General features: G+C 49.8%; 2 protein-coding genes across 4 annotated transcripts in view; one reads left to right on the top strand and one right to left on the bottom strand.

Annotated features, from left to right (window-relative positions):
- USP36 (ubiquitin specific peptidase 36) overlaps positions 1-24,026 on the bottom strand; it is a 35,527-nt gene extending 11,501 nt beyond the window's left edge. For 2 of the 3 annotated variants that reach the window (XM_061174779.1, XM_061174780.1), the window contains exons 1-13: positions 23,876-24,026; positions 21,450-21,612; positions 19,164-19,425; positions 18,451-18,672; positions 10,844-10,954; positions 10,082-10,184; positions 6,852-6,919; positions 6,317-6,387; positions 5,600-5,682; positions 4,320-4,431; positions 2,229-2,369; positions 1,534-1,634; positions 441-579 (exon numbers count right to left, since the gene is read on the bottom strand). In XM_061174779.1, coding sequence (XP_061030762.1) covers positions 441-579; positions 1,534-1,634; positions 2,229-2,369; positions 4,320-4,431; positions 5,600-5,682; positions 6,317-6,387; positions 6,852-6,919; positions 10,082-10,184; positions 10,844-10,954; positions 18,451-18,672; positions 19,164-19,416 — 1,404 coding nt within the window. In that variant the 5' untranslated portion in view covers positions 19,417-19,425; positions 21,450-21,612; positions 23,876-24,026. Of the gene's footprint in view, positions 1-440; positions 580-1,533; positions 1,635-2,228; positions 2,370-4,319; positions 4,432-5,599; positions 5,683-6,316; positions 6,388-6,851; positions 6,920-8,597; positions 8,657-10,081; positions 10,185-10,843; positions 10,955-18,450; positions 18,673-19,163; positions 19,426-21,449; positions 21,613-23,875 lie in introns of those variants that run through there. The other variant, XM_061174781.1, reaches the window with a different exon arrangement.
- On the top strand, positions 23,446-24,154 carry LOC133080871 (uncharacterized). The gene is made up of 2 exons (XM_061176952.1): positions 23,446-24,014; positions 24,106-24,154. Exons 1-2 carry the CDS (start codon positions 23,446-23,448, stop codon positions 24,152-24,154), a joined length of 618 nt encoding a protein of 205 aa, XP_061032935.1.
- The last annotated feature ends 129 nt before the right edge of the window (positions 24,155-24,283 follow it).

Genomic DNA, 24,283 nt, shown 5'->3' with positions numbered 1-24,283 from the left:
AAGGACGTTCTCTTAGCATAACCAGAGTATAATTATCAAAATCAGAAAATTAACACTGGTACAAACTACTCACATTTTTTAGTATTAAAATGTGGGGATAAAATATTTTTTTCCCAGATGCTTAAGGCCAGAGGTTTGCTCGGGGAACCTGTCACTGCACTTCTACGTAGCAGCTGCTCTAAGGCGGGGACACACTGGGAGCTCTAAGTCTTGATTTGCTGAGTCAGGTTTTCTCATCACTTGTCCCCTCTTCCTCCTCACCATTGTTGGCTCCGTGACCCACTTCAGAAAGAACATGGAATACAGCAGGACTGCTGTCTGCACTCTCGTTCCATCAGGCTGAGCTCCCCAGCATGAAGAGGTCTGGGGGCTCCACGATCCCCTGAGAGGCACAGGCACGAAGAACGGCAATGATTACATCGATCCTCTTAAACAAGTACCTTTCCAGTCACTGATGGGGATGTGGTCCCATTGCTGATATTCTTCCTGGTGTGGTCTGGAACCACCCTGGGGTGGCCGGGAAGGGAGGACGTTGTCCTGCAGATGGAGCCCTCAGGACTCTTCTTAGAGCCTGGAATCCTGTCAAAGGAATAGAACAAAGTCAGGGAGTGTCTTACTAAAGCTGCAGAGGCTTTACTGAAACTGAGTGTGAGACGGAATCAGAATACAGAAGTCAAGGTTACAATTCCATTCCAAAAAAAAAAGGGCAGGCAGGGAGTTCCCTGGTGACCTAGTGGTTAGGATTCCAGGCTTTCACTGCAGTGGCCCGGGTTCAATCCCTGGTCTGGGGACTGATATCCCGCAAGCCACGCTGCACGGATCAATAAAAAAAGGCAGCAAAGGCAGAAAAACAGCCAGAGGGAACCATGACTGTCCCAACGTGCTTCTCTGAAGCTGACTTTGCCCTTAAACCATGAGAACTTACTACGCAGCCTCAGATTCTGCTCAATGTAAGCAGAGAGCAAATTACTCAGTTCTTCCGAGATGAGATTCTCAGTTTATCAGAAAGCCATCCTGGAGCAGCAAAACACCTCCCTTCTCCACAATCTCATCCTCCAGGTCGGTGACAATCAGTCCCAAGAAAAGGCACCTTCCAAAGGCCTACACCCTCTGGCAACTAAGCCTCTACCCTCTGACAACCTACCTCACTGCCCACCGTGATCACTTTCCCCACAGAGGAAGGTCTGTACGCCAGCCGATAGCCAGATGGAACGTATCTAATTTGGGGCAGTAATGTAACAGACAACCTTCCAATTTACATTCAAAGCCACCTCACTGTGGGGCAGATGGACTCCTGCTCTGACCTTCCCACAGGCTCTGGCTTTGACTCAACAGCCAAGTGGACGTGATCTAAGTGTCCTTCCCAGCGGCCGCTCTCCACTACACCTGACTGGCAGGAAGAGAGCTGCTCCAAGAGCTTCCCTCCTGCAGAATTCCAGTCACTTTCACGCAGAGAAAGGCCAGGGAGGCCGGTCGGGGCGAGAGCAGAGTGAAGGCGAGCGCTCTGGGGGGTGGGGGTGGGGAGCCGGTTACCGCAGGTAGAAGAGGACGTAGGCCTGCTGGTTCAGAACCACCTTGATGTTGCTGGAGTGGACAAAGGAGTCGTTCATCTGGTACCACTGTCCATTGCTTGCCTGAGCAGCGCAGGGTGTGGACGAAACAAAACACAACGATCAACACTTCCGCGATCCTTACTTTTAACAAGGGAAGGAAAAAACCTTTTAGCTGCCACATGTATCCCAGTGCTGATGAACTAACTAGCAATGATTTCATAAAATGTCAAGTATCTCTCTAACTCTGAATGTGCCCCCGAGTGTGCTGGAGTCTCCCTTCCTTCCTGACACCCCAAAAGATGCGAGCTTTCCTTGTGGAAGGCTATTTTGGCAGGTCTGCTCAGCACAGCCTCTCCCACCAATATCTGGCCTTCCGAGGCTTCTCCAGGGGTCTAAGGGCAGGGCACTGGCAGCAGCCCCCCTCCAGTGTCTCATCGCAAGGCCAAGAGTGGGACAGATCCTAGTGGGACAGGTTTAAAACACGTCTTTGCACTCCACGAAGAAACAACAACAGGACCTGGACACAACCACAAAACACGGCCACTTTCCACAGAATAAACATTCTGCAGAGGTCACATCTGGACTTGTGCAAACAGGCACCACAAACCTGCCCCCCGGAGGTAGCACGCGTACCACCACCTAAGACAGCCTGACGTGAACACGGGAGCCACTGACCTTCACGTAGCAGTAATAGTGCCCGGCGTGGCAGCTATAGCCCGAATGGACCAGGACAGCATACAGCCCGTACATGACAGGCTCACCATTACTCTGGGACATATACGGACGGATGTTCAGGAATTCCGGATATCCCACATCCTGTTTGAAACGCCAAGGAAAAGACAATTACAATTCATCATTGGGAGTAAGGGTCACCTTGCCCTCTCCATCAGCTGGTCTTTAACAATGTGGGGCAACGGGCACACAGCAAGGCTGAGGCGGGGGCCTCCCTTAGTCAGTGATTAAAAAAGCAGAAAAGTGCAGTCTTTCTATGGGAGTTTCTATGAGAAACTCTTTATTGTCCTGACAAGTGGTTTATGGTCCCCTGTCTTGGCTATGCATCCAAATTAGTTCTCTCACTACCTGGGTCCCACGTGTGAAAGGAGAAGAGTTGTTCATTCTCCTCCCTGCCACCATGCAGGAACACTGCAGGGGGAGTCAGGGATTCAGGAGAACAGGTGCTGACTCCACACGGCCAACTGAAACAGCAGGTTAAAATTTTAATGGAGTGGCTCAGGATGAAGGTCATGCCATAATTTATTTTAGAAATCAACAATTTTTCATAAGAAAATATTATCAAACATGCTCTTTGAATGATACAGAGATAACATACTTGCATTTCTGCCTGTGCACATACAGACTTTTAAAAAAATGAAGTACAGCGACTTCCCTGGCAGTCAAGTGGATAACACTCTGCACTTCCACTGCAGGGGGCATGGGTTCAATCCCTGGTCTGGGAACTAAGATCCCCCATGCCGCACAGTGTGGCCAAAAAAAAAAAAAAAAAAAAAAGAAGTACGGTTTATACAGAGTGAAAATAGGAGTACAGTTTGGTGAGTTCTGACCAGTGTACACTGATGGTAACCTACACTCCATTCAAGAGACAGACACAGACCCAGAAAACCCCCTTCTGTCCAGTAAGTGCCCCCATGTCAAGCACCCACTGTTCCGAGTCCCACGGCCAGTGGTTACTTCTGCCTGTTCTTCGGCTTCATACAGTTGCTACCTGTTTGTCTGGATCAACAGACTGTCATGATATTCACCGACATATCTTTTCCTGTCGATTGACAATTTCAAAATCTCAAAAGCCAACACACCCAATAGGCTCAGGAGCCCCAGTCCAATCATGCTAGACATGGGGCCGAAATCAAACAGACCAATGTTTCTCAAACTGTGTCCTAATGGAAAACTAGTTCCAGGAGATTTTATGGCAGAACGTGAGCTCCTCAGGGCAGAAGCAACACGACCTCATTCAGCACTGATTATCTCCCACTGATTTCCCAGTGCCTCGCATGGCATGGTGCAATGTAAGCCCAAGTGTTAGAACGGAGGAATGAGTGACTCCCTCAGTAACTGAGTTTAGAAAATTCCTCATAGTAAATTCCCCTTGGAGATTCAAAATACGACACAGCTTAATAAAGGCTCTGAGAAGGTCTGTAATTAAAAAGAACTATTTTAACTTCGGCTTGGCGTTTCCCAAACTTAGCTGAACACAGAACACGGAACACTTTTTTTCAGGATACCATACTACCGTTCTGCAGAACACCAGTTTGGGAAATGCTGACCTAACCACTGCCACTGCCAGGGAGGAGACTGAAAGCTCAGACAAGTGCCTTGCCCCAAACCACACAGCTAGGCTCTACCAACCGAGAACACATCTCCAGGCCCTTATGAGACAAGGCATCTTCTATTAAAACACCACTGTGCAAAAAAGTAAATTATTACACTCCACAAAAAGGCACAGCATGCAGCTGCACCTGCTTTAGAGACAAACAGGACATGGAAGATGAGAGCTGCAGGGCGCAGTGTTCACCACACTGATTCTTGGGCCACCCAGACCTTCTACAGCAGGAACACCCCAAGCACAGGAAGATGCTAGGAAAAAAAAATGTTCTTGAACTTGACTGCATAATGATCATTTAGGGATTGTGCAAAAATGTGGACTCCTGGGCCCTGTCTTCCAGGGATTTGATTCCACTCAACCCGGAGTAGAGCCTGGAATCTTTCCAAAAGCGCTGACCAAGCAGCCTGGGCACTGTGAGTGCTCACCTTGGTGATCTTCCCCCCACTGAAGTTGGCAAAGCGCTTGAGTGAGAGTGTCAGGACGTTGGACGTCCTGTGGATGGTGAACCGCTTGCTGGCTGGAACCTTCTTCTTGCATCTGCGAGGAAGGGGAGAGGAAGAGCTATCAGCTCGTGCTCTGAGGACTGCTGTCCTCACACTAGGTTAGTATCAGAATATCAGGAACTGCACTTTAAATAAGGGGTCTTCTTAAATGAGACTGTGCCCTCTGCACCCCTAAAAACCAATCAACACCACTTAAGGAAAGGAAAGCTACGGCAGGGCAACCAGGACTAGAGAAAAGGTGGAGATTCTAAAGCAAAAACGAAATACTTTCCCAACGAGGAGACTAAAGAAGATGCGTGGAAAAGCAACTTTGGGCTAACACAGGAAAAGCAAATTCGAGCAGATGTGGCCAGGAGATAAACAGGCAGGCAGGAAATCACCGAAAGCAAAGCCAGAAGACAAGGAAATGAAGGGGGAGAAGACAGAGGCAAAAGTGAACAGCTTCTAGAGCTAAAGGAGGTGAATTGAGAGAGATAAAAAGCAGGGTTTAGGCACAGAATCATCCACCTGAAAACCATAGTGAGAAAAACTTTCATTAGTGATTACAGCTTTTAAATGACCTGGATATAAAGTAACACACCCACACACTGAGACTGCGCAACCCTAAGGAGGACGAGGTCAGTCACAACTGCTGAAATGGAACAATGCCGAGGACAACTCAAGTCAAGAACGGAAGCCACAGAACACGGCTTTTCGAGGAGGCAGGACGGCCTCCGGAGCAGACGGCCATGTCCAGTCACTCCACTTCTGTGCCTCAGTTTTCTCCTCCTGTGAAATGGGGGTAATAACGGTCCCTGCCTCACGAGTGAGTGCACACGAGGCCCTCAGAACAGGGACCAGCACGGAACAAGTGCCACATAATAAACAGCAGCTATGACAACCACGGCTATCCCTCCACCTGTGTTGTTTAGAGGTTTTCAGTTTTAAGACACATCTGCGCCACTCAAGAATGTGGACAGCGGTTGGGAGTTCCCTGGTCCAGTGTTAGGACTTGGCACTTTCACTGCCGTGGCCTGGGTTCAATCCCTGGTCGAGTAACTAAGATCCCGCAAGCCGTGGGGCTCGGCCAAAAAAAAGAAATGTGGACAGTGGTCACCTCTGAGGGCGAGAGGGAGGGAGGAGACGGCAGCTGTGTCAGGTTAGGTGACATATTTTCTTTCTGGCCGGCTTGATCTTTTTGCCACGAGCAAAACGAAACTTACTTCGCACACATATAGGCGTTCTCTCCACTCAGGACATCTGGTTTCACAAAAAGTTCCAGGGCACGCACGATATTTGCAGCTTGCTGAGAAGGACAAAAACAGGGAATAGAACAAAGAGCGGAAGAAAAAAGCTGACTCTCCAGAAATGCCAAATGTAAGGTCTTTTTTCAGGCTGACACAGCAAATCACAACATCTCACTTGCATAAGAATTGGCCTGCTAGCTGCCACCTTCTGGGAGTCAGAACACGGCAAAGGAACAGGGAGCCAGGCTGTCACCCCTCCTCTGTTGACGAGGATCACAGCCCCAGGGGTTTATCAAGGCCTCAGAGGGTCCGGTCCAGACCTCAGGCTGAGGTGAGCTCACCTCCTGCAGAGTCAGAGCAGGGAGAAAGGAAGGCCGCGCCGAAATGCGCAGCCTCTGTGTGAAAGCTGCCCGCAGCACACCGGACAGACCTCCCTGCTCAAGCCCTGCACTCAGTGTGGCCGCTACTCATGCCTCGGGGCACAAAACTGCATTATTTTCCCCCTTCTTTTTGAAAAAAATAGAACACGCAGAGGGAAATGGCTAGGAAGAAATACACGAAAATGTAGGACTCCAAGTATTTCTTTCCTGATCTATCTGGATCACATGCTCTCATAGGTTTTTGTTCTTTGGGTTCTTTGCCCTCTGGCCTCCCTGTCCTAATGCAAACGAAACAGCATGACAGGGTCTATACCCGAATCTCCAGCGCCACATCCAAGTAGGGATCGTAGGTGTCTGAGACGCTCTTGCACACGGAGCACTTCACTGCGAGAGAACAAGGGGGGCAGTGGGGTGGGTGCAGGGCCTCCAGGGCACCACCCCCGTTTCCAAGTCTGAGAACTGGAGGCAGACCACCAGCTCACCAGCCCCCTGAAATCTTAGGATGGGAAGTGCTCAGGAGGAGAGGAGGGCAAACCCCGAGGTGCCTTCCCAGCCTGGCCAGCTGCCCCAGGGGTGCTCACTCCCACCCCAAGGGCAGCGGCCACATCTGAGCAGCTATGGAGTCTGAGGAAAAGGAACACCACCCGCATCCACAGGCTCCTGATGCTTTGCTCCAAACCCCCTCCCAGGAACGGGGCCCCCAGCAAAGCAGCCGGCAGGGCTGCGGTGCACAAACCAGGCTGTAGGCCTCCTGGGCCTGGAGGGTCAGCCTGGGTGCCAATACCAAGCATTTCTGGTTAATACTCTAATCCCCAACAAGAAGGGGCAGAGAACGTTTCTCCACTTACCTCGCGATCGGAGATAGCCTCCAAAAATCTGATGGACCAAAGTCGTAGCCTGCGTCTGACGATCCAACCTGCAGAAAGGCCATGACCTTCAGGGGGAGGACAGGGGCCAAGAAGCAGGCCGGCAGCCCCGCCAGCCCCTGTGCCGTTACCCACTCAGTGCGAGGATGGGAAAGGTCCCACCTGGTCAGTGGCAGCTCCGCCCGGAGGCCTCCCCACGCGCTGACCCGCGCGGCCTGCTCCCCACAGCAGCCGCCTCAGCTGCCCTCTCAGCAGGCAGCCTCACCTCCCACGGCACAGGGAGCAAGAGGCCGGATGGACCCGTACGTCACCCCACCCCCAGCCCACCCCTCCCCGCTCCAGCGCAGCCCCGCCGTCCCTCGTGGGCACCGCACACGCTCACCTCTGGGGAAGGGGAGCGCAGAGTGAGCGGGGACAAACTCCCCCTCTGAACCCTCTCAGCAAGACAGCAGTGGGCACGGGCGTGGGCTTTAGGGTCCGGCAGACCTACATTCAAACCCCCAGCCCCAGAGCCGCGAAGCAGAGCTCCAGAGAGCACCTAGCGCAGCGCCTGCACCCACAGCGACTCACGTAACGAAGATTCTGGAAACAATACCCTACATCTAGCCTCTGCTCCTGGTTTGGCTTGCAACCCACCGAATCTGACCCACTCCTCTGCAACTGTCCTGAGTCCCCGAGACCTCCGGGACACAAACGCAGCTGACCTTTTGGTCTTTTTGGCCACAAAAGCACTACGTGGCAAGGCCCACTCCCTGCCGGGAAGAGCTTCCCCGTGTCCACCCAGGCCCCACTCTCCTGCCCACCACCTCCTGCAGATGCTTCTGCCTCCTGGGCGGGGGCGGGGGGCGGCGTGAGTGCTGCTAACCCCGCACCTCCCTCCGCAGGCGGCCACCTCCCACCACCAGCAGAGCGAGCCAGGCGCCCTGGTCTCAGCCTCCTGCTCAGGCCACACGACTATTCATGGCCGCGCTGCCCAGACGCACTGAGGAGTACAGCTCCAAAACACGTGGGGGACAAACACAGGGTCAGCAGATTTTTATTCTGCAAGTTAGGAAAAGAAAATTCAGCTGCCACCATCTATACTGTCACCACCACTCATCAAAGAAGGGACATTTTAGGTCCCAAAACTAGCAAGGACATAACCTCAGAGCAGACTGAAAGCCTCTGGGTATGATGCAGCTGCTGAACTCCAGGTCACCCCCCAGGTCACCGGAAGCCCATCAGGACAGGAGCCCAGAGGACCACATAGGACCCACCCTCGGTTCAGCCGGAAGCAAGGACAGCGCAGACATTCAATCACCCAGAAGTAGGAAAATAAAGCCAGATCAAAAAGCTATCCCAGACGCTCCCACTGAGCGTCCCAGAGGAAGGGAGGGAAAGGAGAAGGGACGAGGGGACCTGAGGCCTGTGCAGCACCTCCTATAAGTTGAGGCTCCCAAGTGTCCTGGCAACAGGATGTGGCGGGAGGAGGCAGGCAGGCTCCTTGGGGAGCAGGGGGTGCAGGGCAGGAGAACAAAGGGGAAAACCAGGGTCCTGAACAAGAAACATAAAAATACTAAGGCCACACGCCCCTTCTGCCCCCAGAGGAAAAGCTGCCCACTCCAGCGTGTGCTTCGCTGTGTGGCCAGAAGGGGGTGCCCGAAGCAAGAGCCAAGCGAATCGCCAAATCCTCGTGATACAGAAGCAAAGGTGGTTCCAGTAGAAAATGGTGGAGACTTGACACCCTACCTGATGAGAATCAGCCCCCCGGAAGCAACATGAAGCAGGAGAAGACAGCGACACAAACTCCAGGCTGAAATGAAGACCCCAAACAAGCATGTGGGGAGACGGAAGACCACCGTGAACAAGCCTTAAAACTAAGATAAAACGACCAGAAGGAGGGAAAGTTCACTGAACTCAGGAAAGAAACAAAGACTGAACTTCGAGGGGCACGTGGAGGAGGGACTCAAAGGAGATGGAGTGAGGGGCACAGGAAGCGGGGGTCGGGGGGTGTGCGGGGCGGCCGCGGGGAGGGGGCGGCTGAGACATGAGAGCACCAACAACCCGGCACCCGAAAGGGCACCATACCATCAAATACATAAAGCAGAACACGAGAAACATTCCCAGGTGTTAAGGGGAAAAAAGGGCCTTTAACACAAGCAAAAGCAATGCCAGCGTGTGTTCCCGAGGGGAGAGTCACTTCCCAACCAGTGTGGGGTCACCAAAGACAGACCACTTTACCGGGCTACGGGTCAGGTTTAATTACATCAGAGTTTCACCCGCTGAAACAGAGGTTTCCCATCCTCGTGGCTACAACTCAACTAACTTTCCCAAAGGATGGTCCAGATATGACTCCTGAGTTGTATTTCCAGAGTCCAGGACTCAGTTCTATTCCAAGCCTAGGCAGCATTTCCTGCCTCCTTTCTTCTCTCTGAACCCAAAAACCCAGGAATGATACAAAAACACAGTTGACAGTAGCTGTTTTACAAAAGGGAAGACTAAGCAACCAACCATCAATCCGTCATGTGCATTTGTCTATGCTCTCAAATTTGGGCAGAGCAAAACCTCAAAAATCATAATCTCCTTACCCTCAAGTTTTCCTGCAGCCTTTCAAGTTCTTCCATAAAGACATTATAATTCCTACCATCCCCATCCTCAGTACCGAAATAATGAGGTGATTTTTAAAAGATGGCAAAAGTCCCTGTCAGTAGCGTAAGATCCTCGAAGAGATCTATTAAAGCATTTCCCAGGACTTCCCTGGTGGCGCAGTGGTTAAGAATCCGCCTGCCAATGCAGGGGACATGGGTTCGAGCCCTGGTCCGGGAAGATCCCACATGCCGCAGAGCAACTAAGCCCGTGAGCCACAACTACTGAGCCCGCGGGCCACAACTACTGAAGCCCGCGCGCCTAGAGCCCGTGCTCCACAACAAAGAGAAGCCACCACAATGAGAAGCCCGCGCACCACAAGGAAGAGTAGCCCCCACTTGACGCAACTAGAGAAAAGCCCGCGCTCAGCAACAAAGACCCAACACAGCCAAAAATAAATAAATAAACATTAAAAAAAAAAAGGCATTTCCCTCCATGAGTTGCTGGGACAGAGATGGCCACCACCTGCCCTGCAGCAGGAGAAGCCCTCTCCCGGGAAGCAGTGCGACCCCTTGCTGGAGCTTCAGCTCAGGGCCACAGGGCTAAGGTCCACAGAGGCAGCCTGGGGCGGGGGGAGGAGTGCGTACTTGGCACAGCCGCTCAAGCAGGCCTTCTGCATGGCGTCAATGGTGTACCGCAGAAACTCGTGTGCGTCCTCTTGGTTCCCGAAGCGGAAATGCCGGGCGATCTCTAAGGAGGAAAGGAAGAAGCATCAGGCCGGAAGGGAAGAGCTCCTGCCTGCTCTCCAAATGTCCCACTCCTGTCGGTCTCATCACCAACTCCTAGCGGACCCAGGACTAAACCCAAGCGAGGAAAAGGAGCCTGCCTGGCTTCCTACATCCCAGGTACCACCCTCATGGCAGTTATCTTCTCAGTGAGACCTAAGGGCTTAAACCCTCTACACTTAACAGAAAGCACGAATGAACACCAAGAATTAAGGATATGAGATCCACTGATGAACTAAAGCTGGTTTTCCAGGAGCCAATACAGACCATGGCAGATTATCACCATGTCATCGCAATACAACTTACACGGGCTTCAAAAACCAATGAGCCCATCTTTTCTGCTAAGGGAGATATCTGACTGTCACAGCACATGGACACTGGTTTCTCTGACGTTGAGAAAAGGCCCCGCAGCCCTTCCTTACCTGCTCCCCACCTCCAGGCCCATGACACACAGCTCCTGGCCTGGCCAAACCCGCCTGATCTTCAGCGTGGGGATCACCACCACCTGGCGTGGACTGCTCCACATCCAGCCCCAGGGCTCGCTTAGTCTGCTACACTCCGTGCGTGCAGCCTCCCAAGCCCTCCCTCCTGCCCCCCCCCACCCCAGAAGGAAGCCGCTCTTACTTCTGAGGTCTCGAATGAAGGACACGGGCTTGATGGCGTTGCCACTGTTGGCGAAGGCCTGGATGATGTGGTTCTGCATGACACACAGCATGCAGAAGCTTCCCTGGTGACCTGCGGGCATGGACAGGCGGTCGTGGTAAGGCGAGAGCTCCCAGGAGACCTGACGACATGGCCTCCCGCCCGGCAGAGACAGCAGGAGCCCGACAGCCCGGCCCAAGCCCCCACGCCGCCTGCAGCACCCGGGACCCAGTCTCTCCACAGTTGCGGGCTCGGCTGCAAACCAGCCCAAGGAGTCTGAGTTTTCAAGCACCGTTTAGAATAATGTTTTCTCTGACTTCCAAGCTGCATCACATGGTCAACAGGCTAGAATATTTTGGGCTTCCCGACACCCCCTTCATGTGCTCTTCAGCGTAGGAACCTCTGCTCTGGTTTCCAGGAGACATAGGGGCTCGGCCAGCTCTGGGGAGACCCCGGGCACGTGCTCCCCCAGCCTAATGGCCCGACTCTGCAGCTCTGGCGCCCCAAGCGGCCCCAGGCGACACCTACACGGTAGGGACGGGTCCATAAAGACCGGCAGTGGGCCACACAGAGCCCCCAGGCTGTGATGGGGCCCCCAGGCTGCGGCCAGTCCCCGTGCTCTGGATAAACTATTTGTCCCCCAGGAATTAGGCGAGATAGCGTTATGCTTCTACCTCTACTTACAATTATGATCTTAAATACAGAGAGAAGAGCAAAGACTACACCCCATTTTAGGTGATTTTTAAGTCAAGTACTGGTGTGATAGTTGAACTCCCTCTCAACCTCTCACAACCCTGTTCCCCACGTGCTTCATCCTTCTCCCCAACCAGGTCACCACTGTTCCCATTCATGCATTCACTGTATTCCACACGTGGCACTCACTTACCAGGGTACTGCAGCTTCATGTTTAAGCTCACTTTCTATCAACTGTAACAAACCGCTCTTTAATCCCTGCTCCAGACCACAGTTCATCCACACGGCCCCCCTGCTCCTGCATGTCAACCTCCCCCCCTTTTCCTGCTATCACAAATGCTGTGGTGAATGGTCCTTGTGCGCATGTCAGTTTCTCTAAGGCATATACCTACAAGATACATTTCTGGGTCCCAGGGCAAGCACATCTTTAGTTCTACAAGATATTGTAGTCGTGTATATAGTGCACGACCTTCCTAAACAGACCCAGCGCCTAACACAAAATTCACACCAATCCATTATTCTCCCCCTGAACACCTCCAATCACCCAGTTACTTAGACCTATCTCAAATTAAAAAAGGAAACAGCATGCAGCCTGTTTACCATATACACACAAAAAATCCTAGTATCTACAAACGAAAAGGGCACATGTTGGTAAAGATGTTGAGAAACTGGAACCCCTGTACACTGTTCGTGGGAATGTCAAATGGTGCAGCCACTGTGGAAAAGAGTATTGTAGTTCCTCAAAAAATTAAAAATAGAATTCCCATATAATCCAGTAATTCCTCTTCCAGGTATTTACCCAAAAGAAGGGAAAGCAGAGTCTCAAAGAGATACTCGTACACCCACATTTATAGTATTATTCACAAGAACCAAAATGTAGAAGCAATCTGAGCGACCACTGACAGACGAATGGATAAAGAATGTGGTCTATAAATAAAGTGGAATATTACTCAGCCTTAAAGAGAAAAGGAATTCTGACACCTGCTACAACAAAGAGAAACCTTGAGGACATTATGCTAAGTGAAGTAAGCCAGTCCTAAAAGGACAAACACTGTGTAATTCCACTTACATGAAGTACCTGGAGCAGTGAGGGTCACCGAGACAAAAAGTAGGATGGGGGCTTCCCTGGTGGCGCAGTGGTTGAGAATCTGCCTGCTAATGCAGGGGACACGGGTTCGAGCCCTGGTCTGGGAGGATCCCACATGCCGCGGAGCAACTAGGCCCGTGAGCCACAACTACTGAGCCTGCGCGTCTGGAGCCCATGCTCCGCAACAAGACTGGCCACGATAGTGAGAGGCCCGCGCACTGCGATGAAGAGTAGCCCCCGCTTGCCGCAACTAGAGGAAGCCCTCGCACAGAAACGAAGACCCAACACAGCCAAAAAATAAATAATTAATTAATTAATTAATTAAAGGTGCTAATAATTAAAAAAAAAAAAGTAGGATGGAGGGTACCAAGGATGGGGGCTTGGGGGGGGGGTTGTTTTTAATTGGGACGGACTTCCAGTTTGAAAAAGTTCTGGAGATGGATGGTGGTGATGGTTGCATGACAGTGTGAATGCACTTAATGCTACTGAACTGTACACTTAAAATGGTAAATTTTGTTATATGCACTTACCATAATGCAAAAAAGTTTTATTTTTTAAAAAATGCTAGTATTTATACAAAAAATTCTTCTTGGAGGGAAATCAAAAAACCATTCATGTGATTAATGCCTTTACATGAAGGAGAGGCTTTTATTTTTCATTTTAGAGTTTTCTCAACTCTAACTGTATCCATTCATTACTTTTATTTTTTAAATGGCAATAATTGTGGAGAAGGCTCAAATTTAGGCAAAAAACCTAATGTTATTTAAGATAACAAACATAACAAATGTTAAGCAAACAAAAAGAGCTCCCATTTACAAAATCTAATTCATGTTAAGATACTCCTATGAAAGTCGTGTGGAAATTAAGCCTCTAATCATTATCTAAAACGCTGAGACTTTTAGACTAATAAATCATCACTCTTAAATAGGGCAACTGGGAACTCCCTGGTGGTCCAGTGGTTAGGACTCGGCACTTTCACCACCAAGGGTTCAATCCCTGGTCTGGGAACTAAGATCCCGCAAGCCGTGTGACTCGGCACAAGGAAAAAAAAAAAAAAAAATAGGGCAAGTAACAATTTCACCCAGAAATACCTGAAACAGGATTTCCCAAATCCCTGGTAATACGCAAGTTTAATTTAAACAGCCCGTGGACACTTTCTTCAGGTAATTTAGGAAAATGTATCATAAAAGTTGTATCCATGATTTTGGGGACACTGCTACTTGAATTTGGGGAAGAATGTACGAAAGAATAGGATTTAATCCTCCTGGATATTTTACACAGTGTTTATTTTGTGGATAGGTTCTGAAGTGGTCGAGGCACGTTGCAGGACTGGGGCTCCGTGTAAGCAGCCCCTTGTCATGTTCAAGCCATACTTCCCTGGACCCTTGAGAATCTTCAAACAGTGAATTCGAGGAAGAGAGGACAGCCCAAGCCCACTTAGGGGTCACTTGGGGATCCAGTCAGGTGCCAGGAAAAAAATACTAAAACTTCTCTTAATACATTTTACTCTAAAAAAGCCAAGAAATTAAGGCTTACTGACATTTCACAGAGTGACATGGAGGGACACTGGCACCCTCCCCAGGGCTGCCTGCGTTGCTCACAGGAGGAGGGGCTGCTCCCAACTCAAGCCCTTGCCCCCATATACTACAGTTTACTTGTGCCAGGTTACACGGACTTACAGATGTTATCTACTTTTAACTGTATTAACCGTTGCAAAGTTGAAAACAGCTCAAAGATTCCTGCAGAGAAACCAACAGCGGAAGCACAGGGAACAAGAAAACGGCAGAGCGACCTACAGGCTCAGGAGAGAGGCTCTCACCGCCAACGTCATGAGATAAAAACAAAGACAACCCAGTCAAACCTTAGTAAAGTCCACCCAAAACAACCTCAGCCATCACCAAGGTAACTACTGGAAACAGAGATGTAGAATCAACTTCATCTTAAAAGTGTGCACTGTGCCTTGATATAGTAGTTAGTGCTGCTGTGAACCATTATAAGACGTTTAAAATACTACAGTCGTTCCCATAGCCTGGCCTTCTTTCATTCTCTTTTAATAATATAACTAATATCCCTGAACACGTCATGCAATCCCAAACTTTTATCATAACGATGTTCCTCCCACGCTCCCATGTCCCTGCCTCTGGTTCTGCCCTGATTTCTAATTATTTACCTACTTTTAAAAATCACTTTTATTTATTTAAGTTTTATCACATATACGTACACCTAAACAACAAATTGTCTGCTTTTCAATTTTATAAATAGGAATTCATGCTGCATGCAGTCTTCTGGGACTTTTTCTTCACTCGACACTATGCTATTCAGACTCATTCATGGAGCGAATCCATTCTTCTGCACTGCCGTATAATATTCTACCACGTGCCTATATAATTCAGGTACCCATTGTGTTGATGGGCACCTGGGTTGCTTACAGTTTTTTGCTGTAGGTTTCCTGGTGCACAGATACCAGAGCTTTTCTGTAGAATTGCTAAGTGTAGATTATATGACAGAGAACACCAGATTGTTTTCCAAAGCAGTTATGCCAACTCAGACCAGGAGTTTACAAAGAATCTCATTGACCTCCATCCCCTGTGACCTTCAGTGCCGTCAGACTTCCGAATCCTCATCGACCACAAAGGTGTAAAGCGTCTCCCAGATTACGAGGTTACTAGCAATCTCCTCCTCTTCTCCGTGACCATGAGTTTCCTCTCCTATAAAATACCTGCTCCTAATGTTTATCTATTTCTTAATATGTTATTCTCTTTTCCTTGTTGATTTGTGGTTCTGTATATATTCTTGGTACCAATCCTTCGTTGTTTATGCATCCCAGATGTCATCTCTTCGTTTGTAGCTCCCTGTTTGTCTTTTAATTTTGTTTTTTCATGAACAAAAGTTCTTAATTTTAATGCAGCCGAATTCATCAATTTTTTTAATGGTTAGTGCTTTCTCCCAACCCAAGGTCAGAAAGATACTTGCTCACGTCTGTTATAAGAGCATTGTTTCTACTTTTGAGAAGTTTTTTTTAAAATAAATTTATTTTATTTATTTTTGGCTGCATTGGGTCTTCGTTGCTGTGCGCGGGCTTTCTCTAGTTGCGCTAAGTGGGGGCTACTCTTCGTGGCAGTGCGCGGGCTTCTCATTGCGGTGGCTTCTCTAGTTGCAGAGTACGGGCTCTAGGCATGTGAGCTGCAGTAGTTGTGGCACGCGGACTCAGTAGTTCTGGCTCCCGGGCTCTAGAGCGCAGGCTCAGTAGTTGTGGCGCACGGGCCTAGTTGCTCCGCGGTATGTGGGATCTTCCCGGACCAGAGCTCGAACCCGTGTCCCCTGCATCGGCAGGAGGATTCTTAACCACTGTGCCACCAGGGAAGCCCTTTTGAGAAGTTTTAAATCCATTTTTTGGTGTGAGTATGCTGTGAAATGGGGATTCTATTTCATTTTTTCCGTATGTAAACCCTAATTATTTTTAAGTTCCATTTATTTAAAACAGGAGACACATGCATATGTGAAAAAATGGTGTGTAATGCCACATGTCCACGCATTCGTGGCTCTGTTTCTGGGCTGTCTCTCCATCGGTCAGTACTTCCCTCCCTGACTCAATTCTATGCCATTTTAACTTCTCTAACTTTACAAGAAGACTTTACAGCTGCTAGAGTATACCTCTTCTCATATTCTTCACAGGTGTCTTGCTGATTTTGGTCCTTTGCTTTTCTTTTCCACATAAATTTTAGAATCAGCTGGAGCTACAATAATCTCTACATTAATTTGGGAGAGAACCAACATTTTTATAATATTGAGGCTTCCCTCTGTGAAGGCAGCGATCTCCATGTGTGTAGGTTATCATATAATGCCCTTAAATTCCCAGGAAAGGTTTTCCACATATATCTTGGTAATTTGGGTCTCGACACTTATCATTTTTGTTGCTGTTATACAATTTTTTATAATAGCAAAGTTTTTTTAAATTAATTAATTTATTTATTTATTTTGGCTGTGTTGGGTCTTCGTTTCTGTGCGAGGGCTTTCTCTAGTTGCGGCGAGCGGGGGCCACTCTTCATCGCGGTGCGCGGGCCTCTCACTGTCGCGGCCTCTCTCGTTGCGGAGCACGGGCTCCAGACGCGCAGGCTCAGTAATTGTGGCTCACGGGCCTAGTTGCTCCGCGGCATGTGGGATCTTCCCAGACCAGGGCTCGAACCCGTGTCCCCTGCATTGGCAGGCAGATTCTCAACCACTGCGCCACCAGGGAAGCCCCAATTTTTTTTTTTTTTTTTGACAATTTCTTGTTTGGTGTAGAGAAATTCAAGTAACTTTTTGTATATTGATGTTGTATCTAGTCATAGTGCCAAATTTCTTTCTTATTCCCCCGAATTTCTAATTTGTCTATGGATTCCTTTGTTTTTTTACGCAGGAATATCATTTTCAACCAACAAGAGTGTCACTGCTCTGGCCAGGACCAGCATATCAAACACAAGTATAGAGAGTGGCCACCCTTGCTTCTCTCCGTATTTTGAAAGGTGTGCTTCTACTATTTTCCTAATTGGAATGCTTTTTTGTAGTTTTTGCTAGATACCTTTTATCAATATTAGTAAAAAAATCCCTTCTGTTGCTACATTGCTAAGAGTTTTCTTTATCATAATTTTTTGGGGCATCTATTTTCAGGTGACCTTTCTCTCTCAATCTGTTAATAACGTGACGGCAACTAAGGTAGCAAGGTTAGCAGTCACGGACGTAGAACTTACTGTGTGCCAAGTACTATTCTAAGCCCTCTACACAATTCATTTAAGCTTTACAAAAACGCTATGAAGGTAATATTATTATTACTTTGCAGATGAGGAACAGGTCAGGTAATTCTCAAGGACTCAGTTGCCGGGTGGCAGAACCACGATGTAAACCCAGCAGGCCAGCCTCCAGAGTGGTGCTTGTAACGGCTGTGCTATACTGGCTCCACAATTACATTTGGAGGTTTTCTGATATTAGAACATCCTTGTGTTACTAGGATGAACACAAGTTGCTCACAGTGTTTAAAAGACTATTGAATTTGCTAGTATTTTATCTAGAATTTTTACATGTATATTCATGAACAAGAGGGAACTGTAGTTTTTCTTTCTCATATTGTGCTTGTTTAATTTTGTTATCCAAGTTAAGAGAACCTCATTGAACGAGCTAGGGAGCTTTCTCTCTTTTTCTTGTCTCTGAAAGAGTTCAGGAAGCATTGAAATGATCTGTTTCTTAAAAGTTTCATAAAACTTACCCATAAATTGTCTCAGCCTGGTGTTTTCTTCATGGGAAAAATTTTAACCACTGATTTAATTTTGTTAATGGTTGAAAGGCTATTCAGACTTTCTGTTTTCTTCAGTTTGGGTAAGTTATATTTTCTTTCATCTTTATTTTACCCACATTCAATTTCCACTTTGGAGGATGTTTTATGATGTACATAAAACACTGCTACAAAAACAGGTGTATAAAACCGAATACACATATTTCGGAGTTATCTTTTGAAAACCCTTTTCTCTCTTTAGGTAATTACTTTCAGACCAGTTTAGAGACCATTACTCTACCTGATTCTCTTTCACGGCCCATCCTGCAGCTGGCACAATTCAAATGTAGGATTTACCAGTTACTATAAAGCGTTACTATTTATCAGTTACTACTTCACTCCTGAATTGGACCCGGGCTGAACTGGCAGCACCTTTGAGCACACGGGTTTGTCCACTTAGGAGACCATCCAGCCCCGAGGACCCAGGGCCACCCCACTGCACGTGCACACTCGCCACCATGCGTGTGCACAGCCCCCCCCCCCGCCCCGGCGCTCACTCACAGCCTCGCGTGTGCTCCTTGGAGAGCAGGTAGTTGGCCAGGGGCGGCGTGTAGGTCAAGCACTGCACGGTGGAGTTGAGGAAGCAGGTGTTGCCGAGGTTGTGCAGCCCCGCGCCCACACGGTAGACGCGCCCCCAGCGCAGCGACAGCCGCTCCACGGGGAAGAGCACCTTCTGGGGCGCGGGGACGCCGTCACCGCAGCTCTCGTACGCATGCTCGCTGCCTGGAGGGGGAGGGACAGGAGAGGGGAGGCCGTCTGACTCCGTGCCCAGGCAGACCACCGAGAGCAAGTGCCGTGGCACACTCGGTGGGCACGGGCTCAGAACGCGGCATCCGGGGGCGACGGGGTTCCCGCTGCAGAAGCCCAGGAGAACACCTGTCACCCCACGGCTCTCCATGACGGCGTGGGTCTAGCGCCCCAGGACCCCTCTGTGGATGAGAGGACGAGGTCCCGAGAACCAGCAGCTGGAAGAACCAGGCGCTGGCACTGAGCCCACCCCCCTTCTCCGTCTGGTGTCCAAGGCCTGCTCTTGAACCTCAAAGGACACAGAAGATCTCTTTCTGACCAACCCTGTACCGTTCCTTCCGTAACTAAAATCTACTGACCCCACGCACGACATTCACAAGTGACCACACTCTGTTTCTGGTCCTACTAATCAGTCAACGTTTCGTCCCTCCACTTGGTCAGCACAGAGCGAGGCCCTCTCACAGTACCCTGTGTCCTGGCCTGTGGCTCATCCCCGCTCCTGTGGCAGCCGGCTCCCTCTGTCCTGGGGTTCAGCAGCACGTATTTGCTCTTCAGTGACTCCAGCTGGTACGAGAAACTCTTGCTGGCCGGCTCAAACTCCAGCTTCTGCAGAAGGACCTTCCTGGCAGAGGAGGCCAGAAGCTTCCCCAGCTCCCCATCGTCAGCCGAGTCCCTGCGGCCAGGCTTGAGGGCTTCCTTCAACTTGTCGACTATGGGCATGGTGCATCACTGCGGGGATAAGGAAGAACACGGAGCGGCGGGTAAGCGGGTCCCAGGAACAGAGCACCCCTTCCCTGACAACTCCCTCCTGGGCCTTATGGATGTGACCCACCATGAAAGCGGCTCTGGATCGGCTGCCAACCTTACAAAGGAAGGGTGACACGAGACGTAGTACTGACCACTTGGACACAGCGATGCCCACGCTTCTCCTCTCAAAAAGACAAAGTGCCTCCGCAAACAGCACTAAACAGACTGACACGGCCCGGAGGAGGCGAGACTACCTTCTCGGCGTCTTCTCTTCAACCAGTACCATCAATTGACTCTGGACGTCATACTTGGTGCAATTTCCCTCAAGAGGCGACCATGTGGTCCTAACGTCTGCTCAAAACCAGGAAAACACTAATTCTCACAAGACACTCTGGTTGCACACACAAATCCATGTAATAAAGGAATTCGCACGGAGAGTGAGGTGGGCACACTCGTCTGCTCAGACCCGTACTCTTCAAAACAAAGGCCACGAGCCTCATGGGGCCACTGAACAGGAGAAGTGAGGCTGGTCCAAACTGGGATGTGCTGTAAGTGTAGAACACACACTGGATTTCGAAGACTCAGTTTGCAAATGTAAAACATCTCAGTAATTTTAAGACTAGTTATATGCTGAAATGATCATATATATATATATATATATATATATATATTTTGGCTGCGTTGGGTCTTTGTTGCTGCACGCGGGCTTTCTCTAGTTGCAGCAAGCACTCGCTTCTCTTGTTGCAGAGCACAGGCTCTAGGCGCACTGGCCTCAGTAGTTGCGGTGCATGGGCTCAGCAGTTGTGGCACACGGGCTCCAGAGCACAGGCTTAGTAGTTGTGGCTCTTGGCCTTAGCTGCTCCACAGCATGTGGGATCTTCCCAGACCAGGGCTCAAACCCGTGTCCTCTGCATTGGCAGGCGGATTCTTAACCACGGCGCCACCAGGGAAGTCCCCGAAATGATCATATTTTACATATACTGGGTTAAATAAGTTATATTGTGACAATTCATTTCATCTGCTTCTTTTTATTTTTTAATGTGGCCACTGTAAAACTCAGTTATACTTGTGGCTTGTGTTACTGGATAGTGCTTGTACAGATTACCTTTTTTTTTTTTTTTAAACATCTTTATTGGAGTATAATTGCTTTACAATGGTGTGTTAGTTTCTGCTTTATAACAAAGCGAATCAGTTCAGATTATCTTTTTAAAAGTGAGGGAGAAGAGAAAAGATAGTAATAGGACTAGAATGGTGTACACAAAACGCCTAAGCTTAAGCGGGGGCGGGGGGCGGGGGGCAGAGCAGGCAGGGGCCGTGGCGGCAACTCAGGCTCCGGAAGGCGGCAGGCCTGGGTTATTCCAGCATGGATTAGCTATAGACTCCAAGGACAATCACTGTGACTGCCGGAGACCGTTCTTTGTAAAATAGGAAAAAAAACAGTGTCAAAGGTGCCTGTGAGCTTAATGGGGAGACACACACTGGGTGAAAGCTGAGCGCTGGCTGCGGAACAGTCCCTAAAGCCGCAATGTAGAAACTGTAACAAACCGGAAATCCCCATCACCTCTAACTGCACACACTACCTGTCAACTCAACCACCCCGGCCAAAGCTCAAGGACTATTTGAGTCACAGTTAGAAAAATAGTTCCTTACACAGCTTACTCCCATCAGAAAAATGATGACTTCCCCCGGGTATGTGGTCGCTGGCCTGAGCCAGGAGACCCAACTAGTCAGGTGGATCCAAAACTCTGCTCGAGTGAAAGGACCCCGTCCAGCACCTCTTGGTAAACCATCCAGATTTATGGTTATAGGGCACCTAATTCTGTATGTGAATCCAATTTCTTTTTCTATAAAAATTTCTGTAAAGAACAGATATGTAAGACCATTATTTTAAAAAAAGCAAGCACAAGTTCTTTGACATGAAAAAAATAAAAGAAGCTTTCCTAAGGGGAATTATCTAAGAGTTCTCACCAACTGAACAATGGCTGCTGGACCACATGTGGGCTTACCTGGGGTGTCTGAACTTGGGCGTGCTATTCCTGCAGCATGGGGTCAGGTGCTCGACCGGACTGGGCAGGTGTGGTGCTGTGCCCTCAAAATCACGTGCTCCCAGGCTTTGGCCTGTTCAATCACCAGAGCCACAAGCGTGTCGTCCAGAATGGGTGTCAGAGTCTGTGGGATGAACACAGCATCACACGAGGCCAGCTCTCTTCCCGCTGTCTCATCAGCCCCACTCCCTGGACGCGGAGCAGCAAGGCCAACCATCTACCGGGAACAGTCAGCATTAAGGCGGAAGGAATATGGATAGTGCGGGACTTAGAAAGAGTGAAAAGCTGAGCTAACTAACTACAAACAATTTCGATGGACATGATATGAAAACACTGTCCTTTGTTCCATACCTTAACCTTCACGCCAGTGACAAGCCCAGTGAACAAAAATCTCCCCACACGCCGGTCAACTCCAGACTCCATCACATTTGCAAAGACTAAGAGATAACAGATAATCATCTCCAACTTTCAGATGACATGAGCCAGTAAGATTTCCCAAAAAATGGCGCAATGAGAGTTGCCAAATTTTCACTTTTTTTTTTTTCTTAATTACCAACCACAATCACTGTGATTACAGAAAATTAAGGTACTTAAAAACTTTTTACTGTGAAAACGTTCATTCACAATGTAGAGAACATCACAGGGAACCGCCATGCTCCCCTCATTCAGCGTCAATAATTATTGTGTAGGACCAGTCGATTCCTCTCCTGAGCCCACATTACTTTACAGCAAGTTTCAGATATACCATGTCTGATGTCCATAAGTAAAAGCACATTAACAGCAAAAAAAAAAAAGAAAGAAAGAAAAACAAAAGAGCATAATAAACATGATCTCAGAATGAAGTCAATCTGTAAAGACTTCTGTTTCATGAAAACTCCCTGCAATGTCCCTCTTCTTGTCAAGATCACACGTTGCTAAGGACTCTTGTCATGGGCGGATATGGGTTTGGGAACCCCTCGAAGCTAGAGGATAAACAGAACTTGGGAGATTCAACCCAGTTTAATTCGAGATAAATAACTTAAAGAACACCCACCCATCCCACATAGCCCACTCCTCAATGTGGAGTCAAGAGATTCTGAACAAATAGAATTTTTCAAGTTTCAACAGGAAGGTCAAACCTCTACATCACCCATTCCACCCGAAACATTAAGCAACAAGCTAAAAATGATTTATTTCTGAGGTGCAGCAACCCAGAGAAAAATGTCCCTGTAATCATCACAAGCCCTCTGATGTACACACTTGCTTCAAAACTCAGGAAGGATGCTCTCTCCAGTGCACGTTCCTCACGGGCCAGGAACAGCTCACGCTTATCTGTGCACGTTTCTACCTCTACTCAAATAAAGCTTCCTTAAATCAACCACCATTCAAGAACATTTTCTCTCCCTCCTCCCTTTAAATGCATTTTTCCAGCATAAAATGCACTGGAGACTCACAGGGTCAACCACGTGCTGGCGGGGAGGAGCCCCAGACAGCACAGGGCTGGGGCCTCCCTGGGGCGCTTTTAGAGGGGGCTCTTCTGCAGAGCAAGCATCGGTCCCCAGCCAGGAAACAGCAAACTGAGCGCCCCTCTCCTTGGAGGCCTGTTTCTCCGCATCCCTTACAGACAGTGGACTGTGTCAGAGCGAGGATGTTTTCCTCTCTCATCCGTCTCTGTTTTAGGACGCTGCTCTAGCTCCTAGAACCCCAGGGGAGACCCAATACTACCCGCCCAAAGAAATAGGTATTTAAAAAACTCACATCTTGTACCCATCCCCTCACCAGGACCATGACCACGACCAAGACCATAAGGAATGTTACCCTCTCCAGGGGTGAGCTTTCCCACATCTCTTACTAAAAGAGAACAAACAAGATATCAACTCTGCTGCCAAACTGAACGCCCTCCCCTTTATTTGGAATTAAGCCATTCCAAAGAAAGTCTGAATTCTGCATAAATGATGCTTCTGTGCGTAACACCGCCATGGGCTGCTGCCTCCTCCCCTGCCTGGGCTCCTGGACGGGGCAGCTCTCCCCTGCACCGCGGGTCGCTCCCGGTGTGTGGAGAAGAGCAGAGAGCAGACCCGAGGCAACCCGGACGGAGGACACATTTCCAGGGCCTCCCCGTGCACCTCCGAGCCCTCGGGGACGGCGCAGCCCTAGTACCTCCCCGTGGACCCCGGTGACCCCCGTGGACGCGCAGCCCGGGGCCTCCCCGTGGACCCCGGAGCCCCTTGCGGACGGTGCAGCCCTGGTGCCTCTCCGTGGACCCCCCAAGCCCCTCGCAAACAAACACCCGTGTCTCCCCGGAGCGTCCGCCGGTGCGCCCCGCGTCGGGAGTCACATTCCCACGCCCCGCCGGGCGGAAGCTCTCCACCCGGCCCTCGCGCCGCCCCAACCCGGCCCCAGCCTACCCGGCCCTCAGCTAGCTCGGCTGCTGGCCCGGCTACAGGCCCGCAGCGCTGGCGTCTGCTCGGCACGGGCCCCGCACACGCACCATCCGGGCCTCCGCCGCCTCACACACGTGTCACGGCGACGCTTAAAGGAGCCGCGGTCCGCAGCCCTCAAGGCGGCACACCGAAAGGCCCCGGCAACTTTAAGAGGCGGTGCTAGCTGCCGCCCTATTCCCTGGACCCGCCCACAGCCACTTTACGCGCCCGATACGTCACCTCCCCATCCCGCGGCCCCGCTAGCCTACGCGATGACGCAAGCACGCAGAGCCTGAGACGCCCCGCCCCCTTGGCCGGCGCCCCACGAGTTCCCGCAGAGCACGTGAGGTGCCTGCTTCCGGGTCTGGCGAGCCGGCGCACCTAGGGCGGCGT

This window comes from Eubalaena glacialis, chromosome 19 (assembly GCF_028564815.1).
Source record: "Eubalaena glacialis isolate mEubGla1 chromosome 19, mEubGla1.1.hap2.+ XY, whole genome shotgun sequence".
Taxonomy (NCBI): Eukaryota; Metazoa; Chordata; class Mammalia; order Artiodactyla; family Balaenidae; genus Eubalaena; species Eubalaena glacialis.
The sequence above is the reverse complement of the archived record's forward strand: the minus strand, read 5'-3'. Positions and strand labels throughout refer to the sequence as shown.

Coding starts and splice junctions, on each gene's coding strand:
- LOC133080871 (XM_061176952.1), top strand. CDS start 23,446: ATGGGCTGCTGCCTCCTCCCCTGCCTGGGCTCCTGGACGGGGCAGCTC. Junction 24,015..24,105: donor CGACGCTTAAAGGAGCCGCG/GTCCGCAGCCCT, acceptor ACCCGCCCACAG/CCACTTTACGCGCCCGATAC.